The sequence below is a fragment of the Melospiza georgiana genome, chromosome 11 (assembly GCF_028018845.1).
Source record: "Melospiza georgiana isolate bMelGeo1 chromosome 11, bMelGeo1.pri, whole genome shotgun sequence".
In the NCBI taxonomy this organism is placed as follows: domain Eukaryota; kingdom Metazoa; phylum Chordata; class Aves; order Passeriformes; family Passerellidae; genus Melospiza; species Melospiza georgiana.
In genome coordinates this window covers 11,166,193-11,187,357 of record NC_080440.1, presented here as the reverse complement: position 1 = coordinate 11,187,357, position 21,165 = coordinate 11,166,193, and the positions used below count along the sequence as shown (strand labels likewise).

At 40.5% G+C, this 21,165-nt stretch overlaps 1 protein-coding gene across 2 annotated transcripts in view; it reads left to right on the top strand.

The window, feature by feature from the left end:
- Positions 1–21,165, top strand: part of CHCHD6 (coiled-coil-helix-coiled-coil-helix domain containing 6) — a 108,573-nt gene that overhangs the window by 18,404 nt on the left and 69,004 nt on the right. Inside the window, exons 5-6 of one of the 2 annotated variants that reach the window (XM_058031996.1) lie at positions 13,181–13,201; positions 18,503–18,586. In XM_058031996.1, coding sequence (XP_057887979.1) covers positions 13,181–13,201; positions 18,503–18,586 — 105 coding nt within the window. The remainder of the gene's footprint in view (positions 1–13,180; positions 13,202–18,502; positions 18,587–21,165) is intronic. The other variant, XM_058031997.1, reaches the window with a different exon arrangement.

Here is a 21,165-nt window from a genome sequence, read left to right as displayed (position 1 = left end):
CTGCTAATGCATAATTATCTACAGCAGTGACACTCGTCTATGCTTTAATTATCACAAAGCTGCACAACTCCCCCTCCCCCCTGCCTGGAAGTTGTCACTTGTGCAGGGTGGTTTTGTAGAGATAAGTGTGTAATACATGGCAGTGCTTTGGGTCTCACAATACTCAGTTGCTGATTGCTAAATGTAGGCAATAGAAGAGGCAAGGATTTTGGTCTCAGTCTTCTATTAGTGGTTTTTATCTGTGTGGAGTGAGAGACGTTGGGAAGGAAAAAGCTTATCAAAACTTCATAATACTGGCTTGAAGATAAAGATGTGAGCAAGTGCTGATTGGAGACATTAAGTTTACAGGGATTGGGGAAATTTGGAAGTTTTAAGTGTTTGTTTTCTTTTGAAGATGTGCAAGAAATGAAGCATAAGTGATCCTGGGCAGCAGCCCACAAACCCTCTTTGTGTTTAAGGAAGATTCTTTGTATTTATCTTTTTTTTTTCCTCCCCCTCCCTGCTTTGTTACTGACTCTTTTTGGTAAACACCCTCTCAGAGTGCAGAAGAGCCCAGTAAAAATTATTGATTCAGCCAGTCATTGTGAGGAAACAGAGATTCAGGACATTTACTTCTGAACTGGGAGAAGATGCGTGCTTGAGTGAAATACCTGCTATTTCTTAATTCCACACACTTGTTTGTTGAGGAGTGATTTTGTTAAAGAGGGAGACAAGGTCAGCCTGATCTGAGTAGAGGTTATGTGGGCAATATGATACTTGTGTCATTGAAAGGTAAAGGTCTGTTAGGGAATAAAGAAAGATTTCTAAACCCTTGCAAAACGAAGGCAGAAAAAGCCAGAGGGGGCTCATAATTGTACTTCTCTAGTTTCACAAAGCTGAGAGGACTGGGTTGGAGACACCTCATTTAACTTGCAATGATGCGCTGAGGTTTGTGGATGAAGAACACCTGGAGCCTGTGTCAAAGAGAGAGCAAATCTTGAGAGGGACCTGATAGAAATGAGGATGGTATGAGGAAGCACAACCTGTGTATTATCTTATAATAGATGGAAATGAGGCCATTTGTTGGTGTTATCTGCTGGCAGAGATGTTCTGCCAACTCCCTTTGATTGGAACTCTGGCCAAGACGTGCAGTGTGTAATTGTGCTCCAAATTCTATACTGACTGCATTCTTAGGATTAAAATTACATTTTTCACATACAAAAGCACTGAATTTTTTTCCTTTGTATTGTTACGGTGAAGGCAATTTTTCGTTGCTGACTGTCAGGAGTAAGGAAGGGAGGACTGTAGAGCTTGTGTTACAACATGCATTCTCAGTCTCTGCTGCAGCTGGCTGGCAGCAGTGGCACCTGTTTGAGCAAGATTCCTTTGGCCTAGAACTATGTTATGTATTTTCTTTGGCCCAAGGACACAGTGTTAAGTATGTCACTAGAAGACCTTGCAGCTTGCTAAGCTCTAAATCTTACCATCAATCTCGTACTTGTTTTCTGTGGTACTCACAACTATAGTGGTTTATGTACTTCCCAGATAAGAAGACTGGCATAATCTGGTGGTCAGTTTGGCTTTCTTCCTCTCAGAAAGAACTGTACTTCCTAAAGAGGTTATATACTCACCCTATAGTAATTTAGTCTTGGATCTTTATTTCTGGGAACCTCAACACAATCGACAGTTTCCAAAAGTCTCTTCTCTAAATGCTGTTGGTTGAAATACTATTCGTATCAGACAATGGGTGCTCATACAGAAAGAATTTAAAGTGTCAGAACTGATACCCAGAACAGTTGTTGGGTTTTTGGTTTTGTGTACAACTTGCCTGAAAACCTTCCCACAGAAGTACAGAAGTAAACACTGACTTAGTGGCTTTTCTGACTCATCTGATAAAATCCACTTGCCAGGTTTGATGTTTCCATCATCTGCCTGTGTTATCTGATACTCTGGAGTTGTGCTTTCACCTTTGTAATTCACTTTCCAAGTAAAACTGGGATTGAGATGTCACTCTTAAAAAATATATATATTTAGTTAATGCAAAGATACAGAGCAAAACAGGGAAGAGAACTTCATGATGTAGGTGTTGGAGTTCCATTGCCTCACTCTTGGCTGACATGAGTGAGATGCAATGTGGGAAAGCTTTCCTTACCCACATGGCAAGGGAGATTGGTTGGTCATTGTAAGGGGACTGTTGCAGGAAAGGATGGGAGACTTATCCCAATGGGGCAGGCATGGGAGAAAAAATAGTAACAAACCCCATAAGCCTGGGATTGGAGTAAGAGGGAGAAGGGCACTTCCTGGCTTTGTGCACACGTGATGCTTTTGCCTCCTGTGAGTTTGTTGGCAGATGTGGAGAGAAAAGATCCCAGCCTGGCAAGTCAGCCACCAGTGTGGCTGATGATTAATTGCCCTTTTTAAATTGCAATTATGTCAGTCTCAGAACCCGTGAATATTAATTCTGGATTTGCTGCTTGAAAAAGTGAGCGCTGATGAGACGGGTCCATTTTACTGATGTCTCAGAAGAGGGATCAGCAGCCACTGGTTATTACTGAAAAGAAAGGGTGCTGTGACTCTTAGCTTTGCTTTGTGTCTGTCTTGCATCTTCTTTTCCAGTGTTTCTGTTCCCTTGTTCAGAATCCTCTCAGTGCTTGCACTGGATTTTCCACACTGACGGTGAAAGGTGGCAGGCTGACACCCAGAGTGAGTTAATCACTGCAAGCAATATGAGTTACCTGGTTTGGTGGATGGCTTTCCACCGTTCCTGCTGCTTCCTGAATCCCTTAGAGACTTCAGAACGAAATAGGGATTGCTTTTTTGCTGCCCCAGCTCTTTCCCTTCATCTCAAATGAGTGTAACCATTCATTCCATTATACTTGGATCTTTTGAGATAATTTTCTGATTGTGCCCTGTTGGAAGGATATTTACAGGCAAGCATCAGTGCACCATGGCTGTTTTCCTTTTGGTAATCTGTTTGAATACATGGGTGATGAAAATCTTGGTTTCTTCTGTGCTTTGGGTCTCTCTTATCAGTCCTGATCCTGTCTAGTATTTTCTGCATGAATCAGGACAAATTTTTGCACCTTGCTTGTGCTTTAGTTTTATTGGAATAGTAGTTATCTCAAAAAATCTTGTCATGTGTTGATTTTCACTGAGATCTTTGAAGGTGAATAGCATGGTATGTCTTTAGTAAATAAAAATAAAGCCCCTCAGAACCCTCTGGTGATTTTTTATGCTTTTTGTTTTTTAAAGATTCCATTTAAAGCTCTTCCAAGCTTTCAGTTATTAGTGACTTTAAATACCTAGTTATCTCTTTGTTTGCTTGTGGGGCTGGTATATGCTGAGTTATCAAAATGACAAACAATTTGTAAAAAACAGAATTAGATGGTGTAAGTTGTATAAGTTATCTTCCCTGATTGTTCTTCTTTTAGTTCTACATTTTATGTGGTTTTTATAAGATGAGTTTTTCCTGAAAAATTTTCAGAATAGGAGGTATTAAAGATCTGAAAGTATTGGGCATATGAATGTCAACTAATTACTTTAGTTGGTGACTGTAGTTACTGTCCTCCTGAATTAAAGGCACTGTGTGATAACTCTTCAAATGCAAGGGATGTGACTTGCAGACAGCAGGAGTGTTCTTGTAGTTGTGTCAGACTGCCCATGAAAGGCTAGAGGAGAATTAGGTGCAGCAGAGAACAGAAAAAATATTTTCAGCTTTTGCTTGCTGTGGTCCTTTTCTGGAATGCCTCTAGCAGGCAGTTAAGTATATTTTGGTAAAGACTTTTTTACCAGCCTGGGTCAGCATCAAGAGCTGGTCTAGAACAGTAGATTCAGTATATCATTCTGGCTTTTCTGTTTTCCCCATTTTTCAGTTTGTATAATTGAATGGTAAATCACTTGTTTTCCACTGATCCTTTATTTTGAAAGTCTCCAAGCAGTCTTGTATGGCTACTGTTGCCCTTTGAGGTGAAAATGAAACATTTTGTTTTATGGAACAGGGATGTCTATTAGTGCTTTAACAACCAAGTTAGCTTTTTGTCACTAATTCTTTTGGGTGTTTTTTTTAATTCTCCTTCTCCTTGCTGCTTCTCTGGTGTAATTTGTCTTTACCCTGGTGCAGTAACTGCTTTGTGCAGTGCTTAGCTGATGGCATGTGAGCATGGTTGTCACAGGACGAAGTGATCATTTTCATGACTGCTCTGAAGAGGTGGCAGAATTGCCAGTGCCTCTGGCTTCCCAAACTGCCATTTATTGGTAAGGAGTCTGCACTTAGAAACCTGTTGGCAAAATGCAGAGTTTTCAGTAGTGTCTGGCTGATACAGAAGTTTCCATTGCATTGTAGGACTAGAGAAATCAAAAGCTTCAGCCTCCATTTCTGTTTGGGTAGTGTCTGTTTTCCCAAAAAATGCTTTGAAAGCTTTGTTTTGTTATCAGAAGCTAAGCTTTAATTTCATGTTGCTTGTCCTTAGGATAATATTCCCTAGCTAAATGGGAACTCTGAACATTGATTTTAATTAATTGAGGGACTTTTGAAATATATATTTTTTTGTTCTGGAATTGTTTCAGTAGGATTTGTTTCTGTAGGACTGCAGCAGCACACATGGCAAACCCTCCCTACGAGACACTGCCAAGCCACTCCCTGTTTGAGGTGGCACCCGACAGACAAGTCCGTAGCCTGCTGCTCAGTGCTGTGAGCTGTGTACACTCCTTCTGTTGACACAAGGTGCAAATATCAACTCTTCATCAAGAAATGCCAAGGAAAAGTCATGTTTAAAGACTATGCCGTATTAGAGGTGATTTCTGTCTTTAACAACGTGTCTAATTATCCCTCACAGGGGAATGGTATGATACTCCAGTGATTAATATTGGAAAAGAGTTTAAAGTATCAGGTCAGCAACTAGAGATTTGTATTCAGAAAGTTGAGATGTTTTGGAATGGAATATGCTGATTATTACTATCATGTCAGTAATTTTGATTTTTGGGAACTAAGAATGGAAACTAAAACCTGCAATGGTTCTTTGTCTTGTTGTAAGAAAGGAAGATTTGGCTGTAACTCATAATGAGTTGAGAGAAAAACTAATGTGGAAAGCTTGGAAGGAGAAGGGAATCTGCCTTTGTGTGTTGGTACCCTGTTTGATATGTGCATGTTTCTTCCCCAACACCATGTTAGTAGACCTTGTCCTTTTTACTTGGCAATTCCACAGTGCTTTGAGCTCCAGGTAGGCTTTTCTTCCTTGGGGGCTGTGGTCTGAAAAGGATCCTGCATTTACAGCTTGAGCTCTGTGACCAGCTCTGTGAGGAGGAAGGTGGGGATGGAGGAAGGTCACTTCATCTGCTGCCTGTCTCATTTCTGTCAATGTAAAGAGCTTTACAGAGACAAGTAATATTTTGCAATTGAGTTTCTCTTTTAAAGACACTTTGATGCTAATGTTGATTTAATAAGGTTCTCTCATTCTCTCTCCTTGCTTAATTTGAAATGTCTAATTTTGTGCTTCACAGTCCTGAACACAGAATTAGTGAGGGAAGAGGAGCCGGAGGCAGGAGGAGCACAGTGCCACACCAGAAGTTGCCAGGGGAGATTGATTCAATAGAGTGAAAAGGTGCAAAAGGTTATATGTCCACAGTTCAGAGCAACGTGATGGTGGTACTAATGAGAAGAAGAGCTTGATCCTTTAAAGTGTTCTAAGATCTCTGTGGGTGTATAACAAACATGAATTGGAAAAGGGAGCATTAGAGTGTTGGTTTCTTTGAGTGGATTTTTCTTTTGATTTTATATGTATGTAATATATAATATATGACAGGCAGGAAGGATAATATTCTGAGATAAATAGACATTTTAAGGTTTTTATTTTAAAGGTTGTTTTGTTAAGAATGGCATTTATTTTCAGAAATGTTGAGAGGTTATGAGAGATTGTGAAGTTGATCTGGCTAATTTATTTTGGCTGAACTTGAATGTGTGTTTTTCCTGCTAGAATTTTATGCTTGTGGAAGAAGCTATTGACATGGACATTTAATTCCTTTGTCCTGGGGATAAATGTAAACTCCCCAAAACCATAGTGCCAAAAGATTATCTAAAATATTGTACAAATAATAGTGGTAGTGAAAGCTTTTTCTTTGCCTCCTGCTTTGTTACTGTGCCTTTCCTCTTCTTCATAGGAAACCACTCCTATGCAATGGAGTTCAAGCCTAATTTGCCTCTTGCTTGAGTTGGATGACAGCTCTTCACATAACTGAGCGGACAGAGTAAAAGGAGTACAAGATGTGTTCAGCTTAGTTTTATGATAAGCTGCCAACATGTTTCTCTGAAAACCTCATTAAATTGCAATTAAAAATTTTAAAGGAAAAAAAATAGGCCATTTCAGTCAGTACTTGATAGATGAGTTTGTGGTTTTCAGTGCTGGCCAGGGGCATGAGCTGCTTCTGGCAGTTGGAGCTCAGTGAAAGGTTTGGTGAAGTCTGACCACAGAATCACCAAAAAACAACTGCCAGCCCTGGAAACTGAGAGTGATGATTCTCTGCCTGAGTTTCTTTTATGCCCTTGGTCAGAGAGAAATGTCTGCTTCCTGATTAAAGCTATGTATAAGACCTCCACCCCCTTTCTTCTCACATTGTTTCTGGTAATAGGACCTGCTTCTACCAATTGCTTCTGCTGAATTTGATAGCTAACACTGGATTCTGCAGAGTTATCTCAAACATTTGGCTGGAGAATGCACTTGACCATGCAGGCCTACATAAGGAATAAAGCTTTAGGCCCAAATGTTAGCATAGATTCTAAAAGAAGCCTGAACTGGCCTTTGAGAGTTTCTTTTCTGCTGACTTTCAGTGCCCATAGTGACTGGACTCCAGGAATATTTATCAGATCACTTGCCTGTCTGGTTATTTCCAGTCTATTGCACTGGCCAACTTATTTGATCAATAAATCAATCAATCAACAGGTTCTTAAAATTACTTTCATTGACTTTGGAGGTGTAACATACAAAAGGAGTCTACAGAAAATAAATGATTGTATGTGTCCCAACTATAATTACAGAGCAAACAGAGTGGAGATATGTTTGTAACTAGTAAATACTACAATAAATATAGCAATCTGTCTTTAGGGTTCTGTGATGCTATGTTGTATTGACTCTTTAAATTTGCAAACTCATAGACCATGAATCTTGGCTCTCTCAGGTCATATGACTGCTATAATTAGAGAATACCCTATTTAAAAGCTAAATTTCAAGCTTCTTGCTTTTGAGTAAAAAGTCCAGAAATAAATATTTTTCCGGTTCCTTAGCATGTGCCATAATTCTTGAGACTTAGGAGCTTCGCTGACAGCAAAATGTTTTCTTTTCTTAAGGAAAATTTCTCAGACTGCTTAACTCCTCCTGCTGCACCTGGTCTCTGCCACCTTCTTCTTGATAATGGCAACACCTGTTTCATGATCCTTGTTGATAGGCTTCCAGGTACTGCTCCTTCAAAGAAAGAGAAAATGCTCTCCTCCTCAATTTTCCAAGCCATCTGCCTTAAGCAAGAGTGTGTTGCATTGCCCAGTAAGTGGTCATTGAATTAGTTTTGAATTCTTGTAGTTTTTAGAAACATTAAGCGCTTGCACAATGGGAAAACTCCTCTTTGCAAATTGTCCTATCAAATGGAAATCAAAATTTTGCTGGCAGTGACATAGATTTGTGAGTTGATCTGGATAAAATCATGCCCTGGAGATTGCAATGTTAAAATAAGGAATGCAGTTTGACAATAGCCTGAAATCCTTGTTGTTGCTGAACCTACATTCTTCTTTTTGCAGATGATTTCATTATGATGTACTTGGAACTTCATTAAAATATGCAACCTTGCAGCATTTTCTCTTATCACAGCCTTGCGAGGAGCCGGTGTGTGTATATTTGAGAGCCAGTGTATTCTCTTCCTAAAACACACAGTAGGTTGCAAGTGCTTTGGAAGCAAGGATCAGAGTCTCTAGTGGACATTTTGTCTGTAGCTCAAAACCACAACTTAATTGGCAGCCTTTTCATAACACTGACTGTGGCATAGGATGTGGGGGAATGCTGCAGGGGAAGATGGAGGTACCTTTGCAGAATTGGTTGTAGGGAAATTTAGTGCTGACTGCCTGTGTGTCTTAAGTGATTGGAGAAATAAAGGAGGTTGAGATCAAGTTCCTCACTTATGTGCTTTTAATTTCCTGGGTAGTCTCTGATTATTCTTTCCATGTGTTTTTACTTCATAGGTAACACCTTACTATAAGTGTGATTATATATATGGACTACCCCAGACCATTTATTTTGAGTCCCCTGTGCTTTAAATGGTCCTTCCAAGGCTTTGGCATCCACATGATTTATACTAAGTGTTAATTACTGTATGTCTTTCCCACATGCACCTTGGCAAGTTGGTAGCTTGGAATCTGCCCCCAGAATGATACTGACCTTGTAAGGGTGTGTAAAGTGTGCTTTGTGTATGTCTGGGATGAAGGAGCAGGGAAAAGAGGAACATTCACAAGGCTGTCAAAGGAGTAAAAACGAGCTGTGTTGTTTGAAAGTGCACCTGATTCTCCACCTGCTGAAGAATTCATAGACAGAGGATGCATGACCATTGTTGAAGGCTTTCCAGAATTTTCTTAACAAAGTATGTAATTATGATAGTCTCTCTGTATTAAAAAGCAGCCCCAAAGTCAACTGCATTTCTTTGAAACTGTATAGTATTTGCAATAATAACTTTGGAATTTAAAAAAAAGTTTCTAATCTGGTAGCAGGAAATTTGTACTCATTTTACCGTGCTGGCCTGTATCTATTGGCTGTGCCTACAAATATCTGTTTTTTTCAGGGGCAGGTAAAAATTGTGTGTGGTGTCTGAGAGCAAATATGGTAAGGAAATTCCATCTGAGCACACAGGGTTCGTAAATTTTACTGCTTGGAGACACATGGGTTGATTATGAATGCCATGCCATCTTGGTTTTTTTTTCAAAACAGTGGTGGTATGTGAGGTACTATGTTTGACTCCAAAGCTAATATGTTTGGTATTTAGGAATCTGGCAGGAGAGAGCTCTGTCCCCTGTGCAGGCACAGCAGTGAGACTGGGAGGTAGGCATGCATAACTGTTATTTTCCCCCGTCTGTCCTATCCCTAGAAAGCCATATGCCACCCTTAGGCTAGTGTAATGGGAGTCTGCATTAATGATTATGAGCTAGAAATAATCCAAGAAGAGTTGAGTGGCCTTTGTTTGTAGTTTTACGAGAAATACCTCATTGACTCAGCCTGAAATATATGCTGGGATCAAAAGTCATATTTAATACCAAGTTTCATGATGCCCTTTCTTGAAGTTTTTGGTTGCTGGTTTGTTTTTCTTGTCCTAAATTGGTCAGGGACTTGGAGATTCTTAAGTCTAATAGGCAGAGTAGGAATTTAAGCAAGAAGGTAAAAATTTAGAGCAAGTTGTTGACTCAACTACTATCAAAAATAAGCATCTTGAGCATACATCTCTAGAGAACCTATGCTCTGTAAGATTTCTAAAACCATTGAATGCCTTGTCTGTTGGCAGCCTGCAAAATGAAAACTGTATGTGTGCATATATAGAAGTGGTGATGGGAAAAGGAGAATGTGGAAATGGGCTAGAGTATTAAAGCAAGCAATGAAAGCAGATGGTTTTCTTTGGATTTTATAAAATAGGTTTATCTTAATTTTGTTTTAAATAAAGACCATGAAACGTCACCATTGCAAAGCTATTTGTAGCTGTGCCATAAGCATTAGGATGCAGTTGTCCTTAATCATAAAAGGGCCAAGGTTTTTTTGGCTCTTCCTATCTTCGTGTTTATAGAATTGTGTATGGTCTGTATGCATTAGAGTTGAGCAATTTCATTACAGCCTTTCCTCAAAATTGATTGCTGTTCAGTGACTCTTCCTTCTCCCTCTCCATTGTCTGTTGGTTACATCTCAGACTCTCATTGCATTTAATATTGATACTGCTTCAATTTTTCACTAAACTGGAAGAGTTGAAGAGTCTAGAGTGGATACTGAATGTCTAGATATATTCTTTAAATACTTGAATTCCTATCATTCTGGACCATGATAAATTTAGAGCTGGATTACTGCTTTAGGAAGAAGTGACTGTTTGCTCATTCAGTGATGAAGTCTGGTCATCAAGATGTTGGAATATGTGCTGCAGAGTTCTTCAGATACTGACATGAATGTAAAAGTTGTTGCCAACAGCTGCCTTGGGTTTTGGGCACCTGCTGCCTCTCATTTCTTGCATCTCCCACTCTATCTTCCGCTCCTGAAGCTGGCAGTGCCCCTAAAAATACTCTCTGTTGAGTTCTTAAGTAGGAGAGCTCTACCAAGCTGGTAGTCTGGATTCCTGAGTCATTGGTCACACTGCAGTGCAATCTGTTCTGTGACAGTTCTTGACTGTGGCAAGGAAATGGACTTCAGGGGGAAGCTGGTTCCAGTCAGGTAACAAAGGCATTGTCCTTCCAAAGGCCACTGCCCTGTGCTGATCCTTCCTCCCTCCCTGCCAGTCACAGAGCTGTGTTTTGATGGCTCACTGCCATTTTTACATTTCCCCAGAGTGTGACAGACTTGAGTGGTGTGCATGATGTGTAAGGCAGTGTGCATGATGTAGTGCAGTGAGTCTGGGAAAAGTAGCTGGAAATTGCCCTTAGGAGTGAAATACAATTTTGGCACTGTTTTCTTGATGCCTTTGGAAGTTGGACTGTTGATACAAACATGGGAATGAATAATCAATGCTCAAGTGTGGAATTTGCAGAAGCACAGATGTATTACTCATGTAGTTCCCATATCCAAATGTCTGTATGAATCCCTAGGACAGAGGCTGCTGCTTTGGCCTGAGATCCTGTTCCAGTAACCTTTTGTTTCTGATACAGTGAGGAGGAATATCTTGGCTGGGTTTTGACCTCAAACAATTAAGTCCAGTATTTATTCTGGTTCCTGTGGTTGCTGTCCAGTGGGTTACCTGCAAGAGAAAAAAAACCTTTCCAACAGAAGAGTTCAGGAGTATTGACCAAGAATGTTGGAAGATGACTTGTATCCCAGGGCTGGAATTGTAAAACTTGTAAGCTGCCATTTGGGAGCTGGAAGTGAAGCTCACTTAGGGAGCAAGGAAACCAGATATTGCACATTTCTTAAATGGATTGCTTAAAGTTCAGTTAGATTAATAGATAGGCTGTGTCTGTTGTTACCAAGACTGGTAAATACAGGTCTGCAAAGGCATCTTGGCACAGGGCTTAGAAGTTAGCAAAACTTAAGCCAGTAGCCCTCTTGAGCCTTCCTTTTTATATTATTTTATTAGTGTATTTTATTTAGTCAGGGTTTGGTTTTTTTTTTTTCCAATGCAGCAGTATGTACTACTACACATTCTAATTTTCCTGTTTCCATTCAGTGGAGTGTATCTATTCCTATTCTTGGAGTAATAATTTTTCCCTCTCCTGAAGGTTGACAGAATTAGAATATTGGCAGCACTGCAGAAGAGATGCTCTGTGATTAGTAACAGTGTTATATTATCTAAAACTCTGATTCTGCTGTGTGCATTGTATCTTATGGGGCACATATTGGTGAGAGGGCTGTTCCTTCTCCTTGCTCTCATTTCTCAGCCCCTGTCCAGTGCCACTGAGTTAGTACCTTTTGTTTATTTTGTCATGTGAGTGTTTGTCCACCAGCAATGTGTCATTTCATGGCTCAGGCACCCAGGGATGACAGATGTACATCCAGTAAAGAGTTAGTGGTGTGCATGACCTACCTGCTGAAATAATAGCAGGCGCCATGAAGAGTGCTGTGTTCCTCCTGTCCATCTGCTGAGGATGGACAGACCTGTAATTGCTAAAATGTAAAAATGAAATTAAACTCATCTATCCTGGCTGTAAAAATCATCAGGAAGAAAAATGTTATTCAAAGCAGGCTTTTGTCGAGATTGGTCAGTGATTACCAGTAAACACCTGTTGTGCATTGGTTTGTTTGGCCAAGGACTTGTTGCTGCTATATCAAACCTATCTGCAGAAAGGGGGAATTGGCTTCCCTCAGTTGAAATGTAGATGTTTCAGTTCCAACCCTCTAAGCTGGTGCAAAGGATGAGGATGGACGACACACATATCTCATAACACATCATCGCTCAGTTACATGAAGCAGTCTCTGTGTGCCATTAAAATGATGACAGATCCCATAAAAACATTACCCTCCACTGTCTGCTCCCTCTGGCAGTGAACTATGACCAAGAGGAAAGTTCCTTGTGCCCTGTCAACTCCCCTCAAATAAATAATCATAATGAAAAAGGGCCAGCCATTCTGAAGTTCCTGCTTAGCCAATGTGCTGCTGATTGAAGGTAGCCCTGAGAGGCAGGGAAGGCTTGCAGCCCTTGACAGCAAATGAGAGCTGTGCCTGCCTCATAAATGCCTTGGCTTCAAAAGGAGGTGGTTATGGGCATGAAATGTTTATCATCTTGTACTTGCTTTGCTGCTGCTGGCTTTCTGTGTAAGTAAAAAGTAGTAACAAGTAAAGAAGAGGCAATACTGCAGTCTGTTTTATCTGCTTGTCTGCACACTTAAATAGGCTTGTGGGCAAAAGAAAAGGAGCAGGTGGAGGCAGCTTGGCTTCGACAGAGGTTTGGACTCTGCACTCAAGAGGTTTTCAGTTGCCTATGAAGGGGAATCTGGTTGGGAACCTGATCAGACAACTGGCTTTCTGTTAGGAGTCACTCTGAAATTGTCCATGGCAGAAGATGACTTGCTATGTAGGTCAGCTTGTGCATGCAAAAGTGTCCTTTAAAAGATTACTTGTTCTTGGCATGTAATTGGAAGCAGCACAGTTGTTGACCACCTCCTTTTGAGTCTGCCCAGCACTGGCACATTCACTGGTACTCGTTGTGTATCAGCATCTCCAGCACATGCAGCACCCTGCATGGCTCTCTGGAACTGGCTGTTTCTCAGCTTCCTTTGCTTAGCTCCCACCCTGAATGGGGGTCCTGCAGCAGGCTGTGGGGGCTTTGCTCTGGTTTTGGTTTAGGGCTTTTGTTTTGCTTTAACAGCACAGTTCCCAACAGGGGACAGCACTGCATTGCTTACGATGCTTGTCATTTTAAAGGAACTTTTCTAAACTTGTCGTCTTAAAAGCTATAGCGCACAGCAGCAGGCAGCCTCCAAAAATCACTGATTTCTCTTTTTCTTCTCTTTCCCTTCCTTTCTATCTTGTGCTGTCTTTATTCCAAGCCTGAGGATTTGGATGCCTGGGTAAGCTCTCTTTTTTGTCTGGATCTTGCTCATTCCAAGTGTCATGTTGTTACTGTGCATGTACAGATTGTTATTGCTGAGCACAGATGCAGGATTTTATTTTCTGTCATTACATTTTAAAAGGTGTTCAGCTAGAAAATTGCATATTATTTCCTCCATAAAGATTTTCACTGGTTCCTTTTGTGTAGCTTACAGCTGCTGAAACCAAACTTGATCTGGTGATGTGTATTGTTGGCTAAGAGAGTGGCAGAAACAGGAGGAAATGAAGGTTATACCTGTATTGCTTTTTAAGGCCACGAGTTGCATCTGGTTTCTAAAATAGAGCCTGGTCACCTGCCTTCAATAGAATGAAAGGTAGGACAAAAAGCCAGTGATTTTGTAGGCCCTGTGTCTGGAATAGTGATTGCAGACAGCTCCACAGTAATGGTGATATTTCTGCTGATGCCAGTGGAGGTTAAGTCAAGGCTCCCCCATGGCTACTTGTTTGGTACAAGCCTCCCTGTAAAGTTCTGCTATTCAGTCTTGGGTATGAAGTACACAAATTGCCTCTTACTATTTCAGTGTTGCCCTTTCAGCTCTGCCATTCCCTTTAGACTTGGCCAGGAACATGCCAGCTAGCTAATTTTGGAGTTAGCTCTGTTCCTCAGTGAATTTCTGTCAATTCCTTCTTCTCATCTTGGAGTCCTTAATAGCATTTTTTTTCCTCCCCTGCCACCTGGACTGCTACCAGGACTGGAAGAGACTTGGGAAAGTATGAGGTATTAGAATTTGCAGTTGTGAAGTGTGACAAGCTGAGGTGCCCAGCCAAAACATCTCTGCTGTGCTGCTGCAGAGATGTAACTGTACCTTTGGGGGAAGCTGATAGTTCTTCTCAGCAAAGACAGGATGATGTAGAAACTAGGCATTTGATAGACTTGAGATCCTTTGCTTTATCCTTGTAGCTTATTTCCCTGTGTTGCTTCTGACTGATTATCTAGGCATCATCTTGCTAGTTTGTCTGTGAGTGGTGGAAGTGCTTTGCCAAGAAGATAAATATTTTTGCAGTAATCTTGCCAAGTGCTGTGACTTGCTTTTAGGAAGTATTCATAGGCTGAGGTTTGGACCTTTCCTTCTAGCTTGAGTTGCCCTTTGTAGAGAGAGAGTTTTTGGGTTTTCTGTCCTCCAGGAGAGTCTTCCCAAATCCCAGAACCCAAACACTAATGAGGAGAGAGACAGCCTGGTGGTAGCTGTCAGCTGTGGGCTGTTCTAACACTGGATTTTATTCCCAGGTGCCACATTCCTTACCATCATCTGACCCTGCCAATAAGCTTTTTTTTTTTTTTTCCCAAACAGATTTCCACCCTAGTTTTCATTTTTAACAAGGTGATGAGGTGGGACTGTGATTAAAAATAATAAAAATGTGGTAATACTTTGGGGCGCAACAAAGCCAAAGCTAATCTGGGAATGGTTATAGCTAGAGTGAAGCTCAGCTCTAGATCAGTTGCACAGTCTGATGTGTGGCATGTTGGTGTCAGCTCAGGACATGGCTAAGAGTGTCTGGTTGTGTTCATAGAGAATGAACCAATAATATTTCATTACCTCAATTAGGAGCTTGTAAAATATTTCTTTTGGCCTGTCTGTCAGCTAGCAGGCCAGTGCTCGAATCCTTTAGTTGTGCCAGTATATAATGTATAGCTTTAGAAATGTGCTTGCACTGTTTGTTTCTAAATGGGTTACTTGATAAAGGGAGAGAAAGAGGCAGAGAATCACATAACTCTGCCCTGGCTCTTTGTCACTGTTCAAGGCAGCACTGAGATAACCTGAAAAACCTTGGGCTGCAGAAAAAATGTGAAGATAAAGCAGAGGAAAAATTTGAAAGAGCACCCAACCAGTCCATGGATCCATGCCCATGGAAGCTGTAGCAGCATGTTAGTAGTATGCCTTTGCTGTCCTTTTGTAAGAATATAATCCTTGTAAATTCTGACACCATCACAGGGGATTCTTGAGCATTTCTTGAATACATCTTATATCTAGCTTTTGTACAGAGGGCAATGGCATGCATATAAATACATCCCCTTTTCTAAGTTTTGGGTGCATTCCTTTGTTTTACAGCTGAGTATGCCCTTTCTTGCTGGTCGCTATTTTGGTTCTGTGTTCATACTTCTTGGACATCACACTACCTGTGTTCTACACATCCTAGATGTCATCTCTGGCCTTTGGTCACCTCTTGCACAGTATGTTCAAGTTCCAGCATAACTGTGCAGCTTGGAAGTGAAATGCAGCTTTCTGATATCTGATTTCCAAATCAGTGTGTTATCATGCATGTTTTTCCTTCTCCTTCCTTTTAATTCTAAAGGCCTTTTTTCAAAAAGTCTAGTGATGCTTTGTTTAGCACTTGCAATCTCAATCCCCTGTGAAATTGTAATCATGGCAGCCAGTTCTGTCTGGGACATCACAGGCTTCTAACTTCAGGTAGGGAATAAGCAGCAGGACTAGGGGAACTCTTAATAAATATCCTATATTCATTCAAAATGTCCCTAGTTGCCTAACCCAGTTTGGAACAGTGAATATTTCAGATGACACATGCTCTACTATACCGTTTGTACTTCAAACATCATCATAAAGTGCGCTAAAGTTTTTAGTAATAACAGCTGGGGATAGAGGGAAACAGAAAGCAACTTTGAAGCAGATCTGTCACAAAAAGAGTGTTTCTCTGCATACTTCAATGCACCGAAACAGCAGCAGATCTTGAAAACAAGCAAGACATTGAAAATATGTTTGTGTTGCAAGTACAAGGTTTCTCTGTAACCTCTAGTTCATCATGCATTATGGGTGATAAGTGGGACAATGGGGGATAATATGGGAGAAATTACTTTGAGGGAATACTCTGAGGTTACAGTCTGCAGTTAGGAGATTCAGTTTTGGTTCTTTGACCTCAGTTTTGCAAGACCCTGGGGAAGTGACTAACAGAATGCCTGTGTGCATGGCTGTGGAGGCATTATTCACTGCCAGCTCCAGTGAGGTCAGCTTGGCAGCCCAGGGTTGTCATTGTGCAGAGCAGCACGCCTCTAACATGTCTGCATCTCAGCACCCTCCTTAAGAGATCAGGTGTTTGGGTTGTGTTCCCTTCCAGAGAAGTTGTAAATATAAATGTGCTGGATTTCTTGTGCATGATGTCAGGCAAAGTCACAGGTTGGAAAGTTGAGTGAGTGTGTGGGTTTGGGATCCATGTATTGCCAGAAACAGAATAAAGCCTCTTGAGCACTAGTATTGTTACATTATTGATTTTGTACTTCCAGAACATCCACCATCCCTGGAGACTAGCACAAATACATAATTATCTAGATTAAACAGTAACTTTCCTTAGTTTATAAGAATTTATTGTTTGACTCTCTTTTGTTTCTTTCTTCCATCCATCATATGGTACAGCTTCCATCTGAATCATGCAGAGGGGTCAGTACTGTCTTACTCTTCTTTCTCTTCCTTACTTATTTTCCTCTTAAGGAAATACAAGTCACTTGTGGAGTAATCTGATTTTATAAGTGTTAGGCAGAAAACCTGCAGGAGAATTGGGTTCTTTTGGTCATCCACCAGACCACCCCACCTTACATCTGTTTCATTTTATTTGAAATTGCTTAGTTCTGTTCTGTGTAGAAGATTGGCTCAAAGGAGCAGCTGTGGTTCTCCTACCAGAAAATGGTTATAGTTCTGGCACTTACAAAGCACCCATCAGTGCCCCTGTTGTTGCTGTGATATCTCTTTTGTCAGGCTGCATGTGTGGGGCAGCTCATTCTCATCCCTCTCCCCCTCCTGTTCCAGCAGGTGGGAAGTAGTATAGCAGCTATAGGTTAAAGCACAGCCAGAGATTTTGCTTTTAATCAAGTGCCTTTGAGACAGAGAAGATTTAGTTATGAGTCTCTACTGCTTGTGCCTTATCCTGGCCCTGTTTTCTGGGATAGCAAATATGGAAACCAAAATATTTCTTTAAAAGCAAACAAAGAAACCCACATCACCACCACACCCCTAGAATCTTCCTATTTCATATAATCCTTTTTTTCTTGCTTATCAACCACCCTCACTGCCTAGATTAAAATCTCTTCTAAGCCCTATTATACCACTGTATTTCCATCAGCAGGGGAGCAGAAAGAAGGACATGCACAGCAACTTGCTTTCAGATGTAATTTTTCTCGTTAGCAATGGCTTTTGGCCATAAAATGACAGGTCTGAGCCCACGGGGATATTTCTGTCCCAGCTGCTTAATCATGTTGGACCAGCATTTTCTGTGGTTGTGCCATCATTAGAAGTTAAGAGAATGTTGCTGGGATGCTATGGCCTGGCAGGGTTTGTGTCCATGTTAAGCAGGCTAATCATTCTGGTTTTGAAAGGTCTTCTGCCTGCTGCTAACTTCCATGGCCCCAGAGATTTTTGAGGTGGGATGGGGGATGTGGAAAAACTGCCATCTTTTCTTGCTGTTGCAGCTTGTTATTTTTAAACTTGAAAAGTTGGATTCAGTTCCATCAGTGTCATGTTTTCTTAATACTAGTTCAGTTTAGGGGTGGGAATGTAATTAAGTGGTGCTGGCTGTAAGGAGCTAGAAGGCTACAGCTGTTGCTGTGCCCACACAGACTTTTTTAATTGAGCACTGTTTAGCTGATGAGTACCAGATTTACTGTTTTGATAGTGCCATGCTTATAATTTGTAAGATAGAAGAGAAATTCTTTGACAGCCATCTTCCCTCTTGCAGCACCAGCCAGAGGAACTCTGAGGGTACTGATGGGGAATGCACAGAGAGCGTGTGGAGAGGATACTTAATTATCTGGATAGTCCTGTGTATGTCTGTTATAGGGAAGTATTTAATCCTTAGAAGCTTTTGGACACTCCAAGGAGCAAGGGTTTATAAAGAGGAGGATTTGAGGGGATTTGGTTGGTTTTTTTTAAGGTAAGGGGAAGAACATTTGAGTAATGACTGTCATGATTCATGGAAAAACAGACATGGATAAGATAGAGTTCTGAAAAAGGGAATGGGAAAATGTCACCTTTCTATTATTACATGTTTTCATTTAATAAGAAGTGTGAAACCAAGGGTTTGAGTTTGAGTAAGATGCTAATAAGAGCATTTCAAATGCTGGGGGTTAACAAAAAATGAGCTGCAATTCTTTAGGTATGTACTTCCACTGAGGGGGATCCTATGCATGAGCCCTGAGCAGTGATTTTTTTTTTTTTTTTAGTCCCTTTTAGTCTGTATCTCATGTGCTTTCCTTGCACTACATTGTTTATTATTAATTTCTTCTTCTCCTGCTGCTGTTTTGTTGTCCCTGCCAGGCTGTGGAGCTGCAAGGCTGGGAGGCAAACCTGAGGCGACAAGAGGCCTTCTACCAAGAGCAGCTGGCCCGCATTGAGAGGAAGGTAAGGCTGAGTTGGCTTCATTTCTGGCCCCTGCAAGGGTAAGACACAGATCTGTGTGGATCCAAAAGATACAGAACCAAGATGTGTTGTGCTGCAACCTGGAACTGTCAGCTGACAGTACCCTATCTGCCCCCCAACCCTTATGTAAGTGGTGAAAAAGCTGTACAAATCTTTTGAGCAATTTGTGTTTGAAAGATAAAGGTTTTTTTTAACTGGATGATTTTTAAAAAGGATTTCTGGTAGTTCAAACTCTATTATCTTTTTTACCATGGGATTTAGGTGAAAGCTAAATTGAAAAAAACAAACAAGTGTCCTGGTTTTTATTCCTTTTGTTAAAAGTCCTTTCCTTAATAAAAAAAAATTATCAACCACTGCAACATAAATTTTGCTGTAAATACGATTTAAAGTTGTATTAACAATTTTTCTCTAGGGAGCCAAACAGTTCAAAGAGTGGTGCTGCAGTACACTGCCTGCTTCTTGCTGGATAAGCCTTTGAAATAAACATGATTTAAAGAGACACTGTCAAGCATCTTTTAAGCCTGAAATGACCTTTGAAAATCCATTTAGGGATTTGAATCTCTCCCCTAAACGTGGGATTTGCTTCTCTGTTTAATTGTTTACCATGATGAGTTTTTAAAAATTGATGCCATAAAAATAGGAGCAGCCATGCTGTTCCTTATGAACTAATGTGTTCTTCACTTCCTGGCAAAATGAAATAATGTTATAAGTAGTCTTTATTTTTTAATAAATGTGGAGAATAATCTTCTCCAATTTGAAGCAATTAGACCTCCTGACAGGGAGTTGCATACATTCGACTCGTAGTTGTGTTATGTGACTAAAAAGAAGTGCAAACAATGAAAAGAGTGGGTTGTAAAGAGACTGGGAAATCAATCAGTTTTACTACCAATATGTAGCAGGATGGTGTGTATGGAACATGGGAAAATTGTAGATTATAGAAACGGTGGGGAGCTGTTGGCATATCTATTCCTCTTTTCATTCCCTCCTACTGTATGACTGTCCATGCTGCATTTTTTGAGCCATCAGTGGTAAAACATGCCTGTGAGCAAATTCACACGATACAATTTTGCAACACTTTAATCCGTACAATTCATTAAAAATAAACTATTAAAACTACCACTCAGTGTTGCATTTGTATTTTAAATTCTATTTCTAGATAATGGGGATTGTTCAGTGAAATTGCAAACAATCTAGCAGCTATCGTTCTAATTATCACAGTTGTCCATATGTTCGTACGCAAAGGGAATTTTTGCAATTTCTTGATCCCATGCTGTTTGCTTCTATTATGTTCTTCTCTCCAGATCTGGTTTTGTGAAGCGGAAATTACAGGGGAAACCTGTGAGCCTGTCCTTTATGGACAGTGGAGTGGGGAGAAGTCTGTGTCCAGGCTTCATTGTCCTCTTTTTGAAATCTTTTGTTGTCGTTTGTGTTTTCAAGTCCACGTCCCTTGCTACAGGGACACCTTTATAAACATCGTGATGGGTATTTTAGTGTGGGATCTTCTTGGGGTAGTAGGGTGAGCTGCCCATAGTCCTATTCAAGCTGCAGAGCTACAGAGAAACTATCTTCTAGTTGTTTTGTGTACAAAAGCAAATAGATAAAAAGAACATGTTTTCTTTCCTCTCTTGAAACACTGGATAGTTTCTGACCCTTAAAGACTAGCATTTTGCTGGTAATAAAATAGAAGAATGCCTCCAACCGTTAGTCTGGATTGGAGTGGGAGGTGGTGGGGGCTAGAAGGGAAAGGAGAGAAATGTACTTGAAACAGTGTAATAAAGCTTAATTGTATTAGTTTTGAAAAAGGTTTTTGATCTTCTCTGAGGATAATTTTATTCCTATAATGGTTGGAAAGATGGAAAATGCAGCACAGAACAATCTTTTTTATTAGCTGTTGCTTTTATATAATTCTGCTTTTATTTGTTGAATACACGCAGACCTTGACATTTATTTATATATTTTTTCCTTCCGCTGTGCTAAAGCTTTCCAACACAGGCTTAGATATATTTTTATATATCTGTGTATGTGTATGTCAATATTAGAAAAAAGCTCTCAGTAAGGGGATGGTGGGAGAGAGCTCTGAAATAGAAATTTGCTTTCTCTGCTGTTTTAAAAGGAAATAGTCACTTGAAGTGTGGTCACTGGTAGTTCAGAGGTGTTTGGCTGGGAGTGAATGAATATGGCTCAGTGTGGAGTTAGCAAGCTGAAATTTCTCCTTCTAAGGATCAGGCTGTCAGGAATTCCCCTCTCTCCTCCCCTGCTGTGCCCAGGTTGGTTTTGTCCCCACTTCTGCATGATAACAGGATTCAGCAGTAGGAGACTTAAAGATTTGTTTTTGAAGGATATTTTGAACTATTGATGTTAAAATCTCAGTGCCTTCCCAGTAGGATGCTAGGAGTAATTGTGTTGCGTACTCCTTACAACAGAAGAGCTGCTCAGTGAATCAAACACAGAGACTATCCTGTTTCCTCTGACAGTGGTCAGTTTGTAAAGGCTTTGAAGGAAGAAGAAAAAAAAAACATGACCAAAACAAAGTGACAAAAAAAAACTTTTGGAGAGCAGCT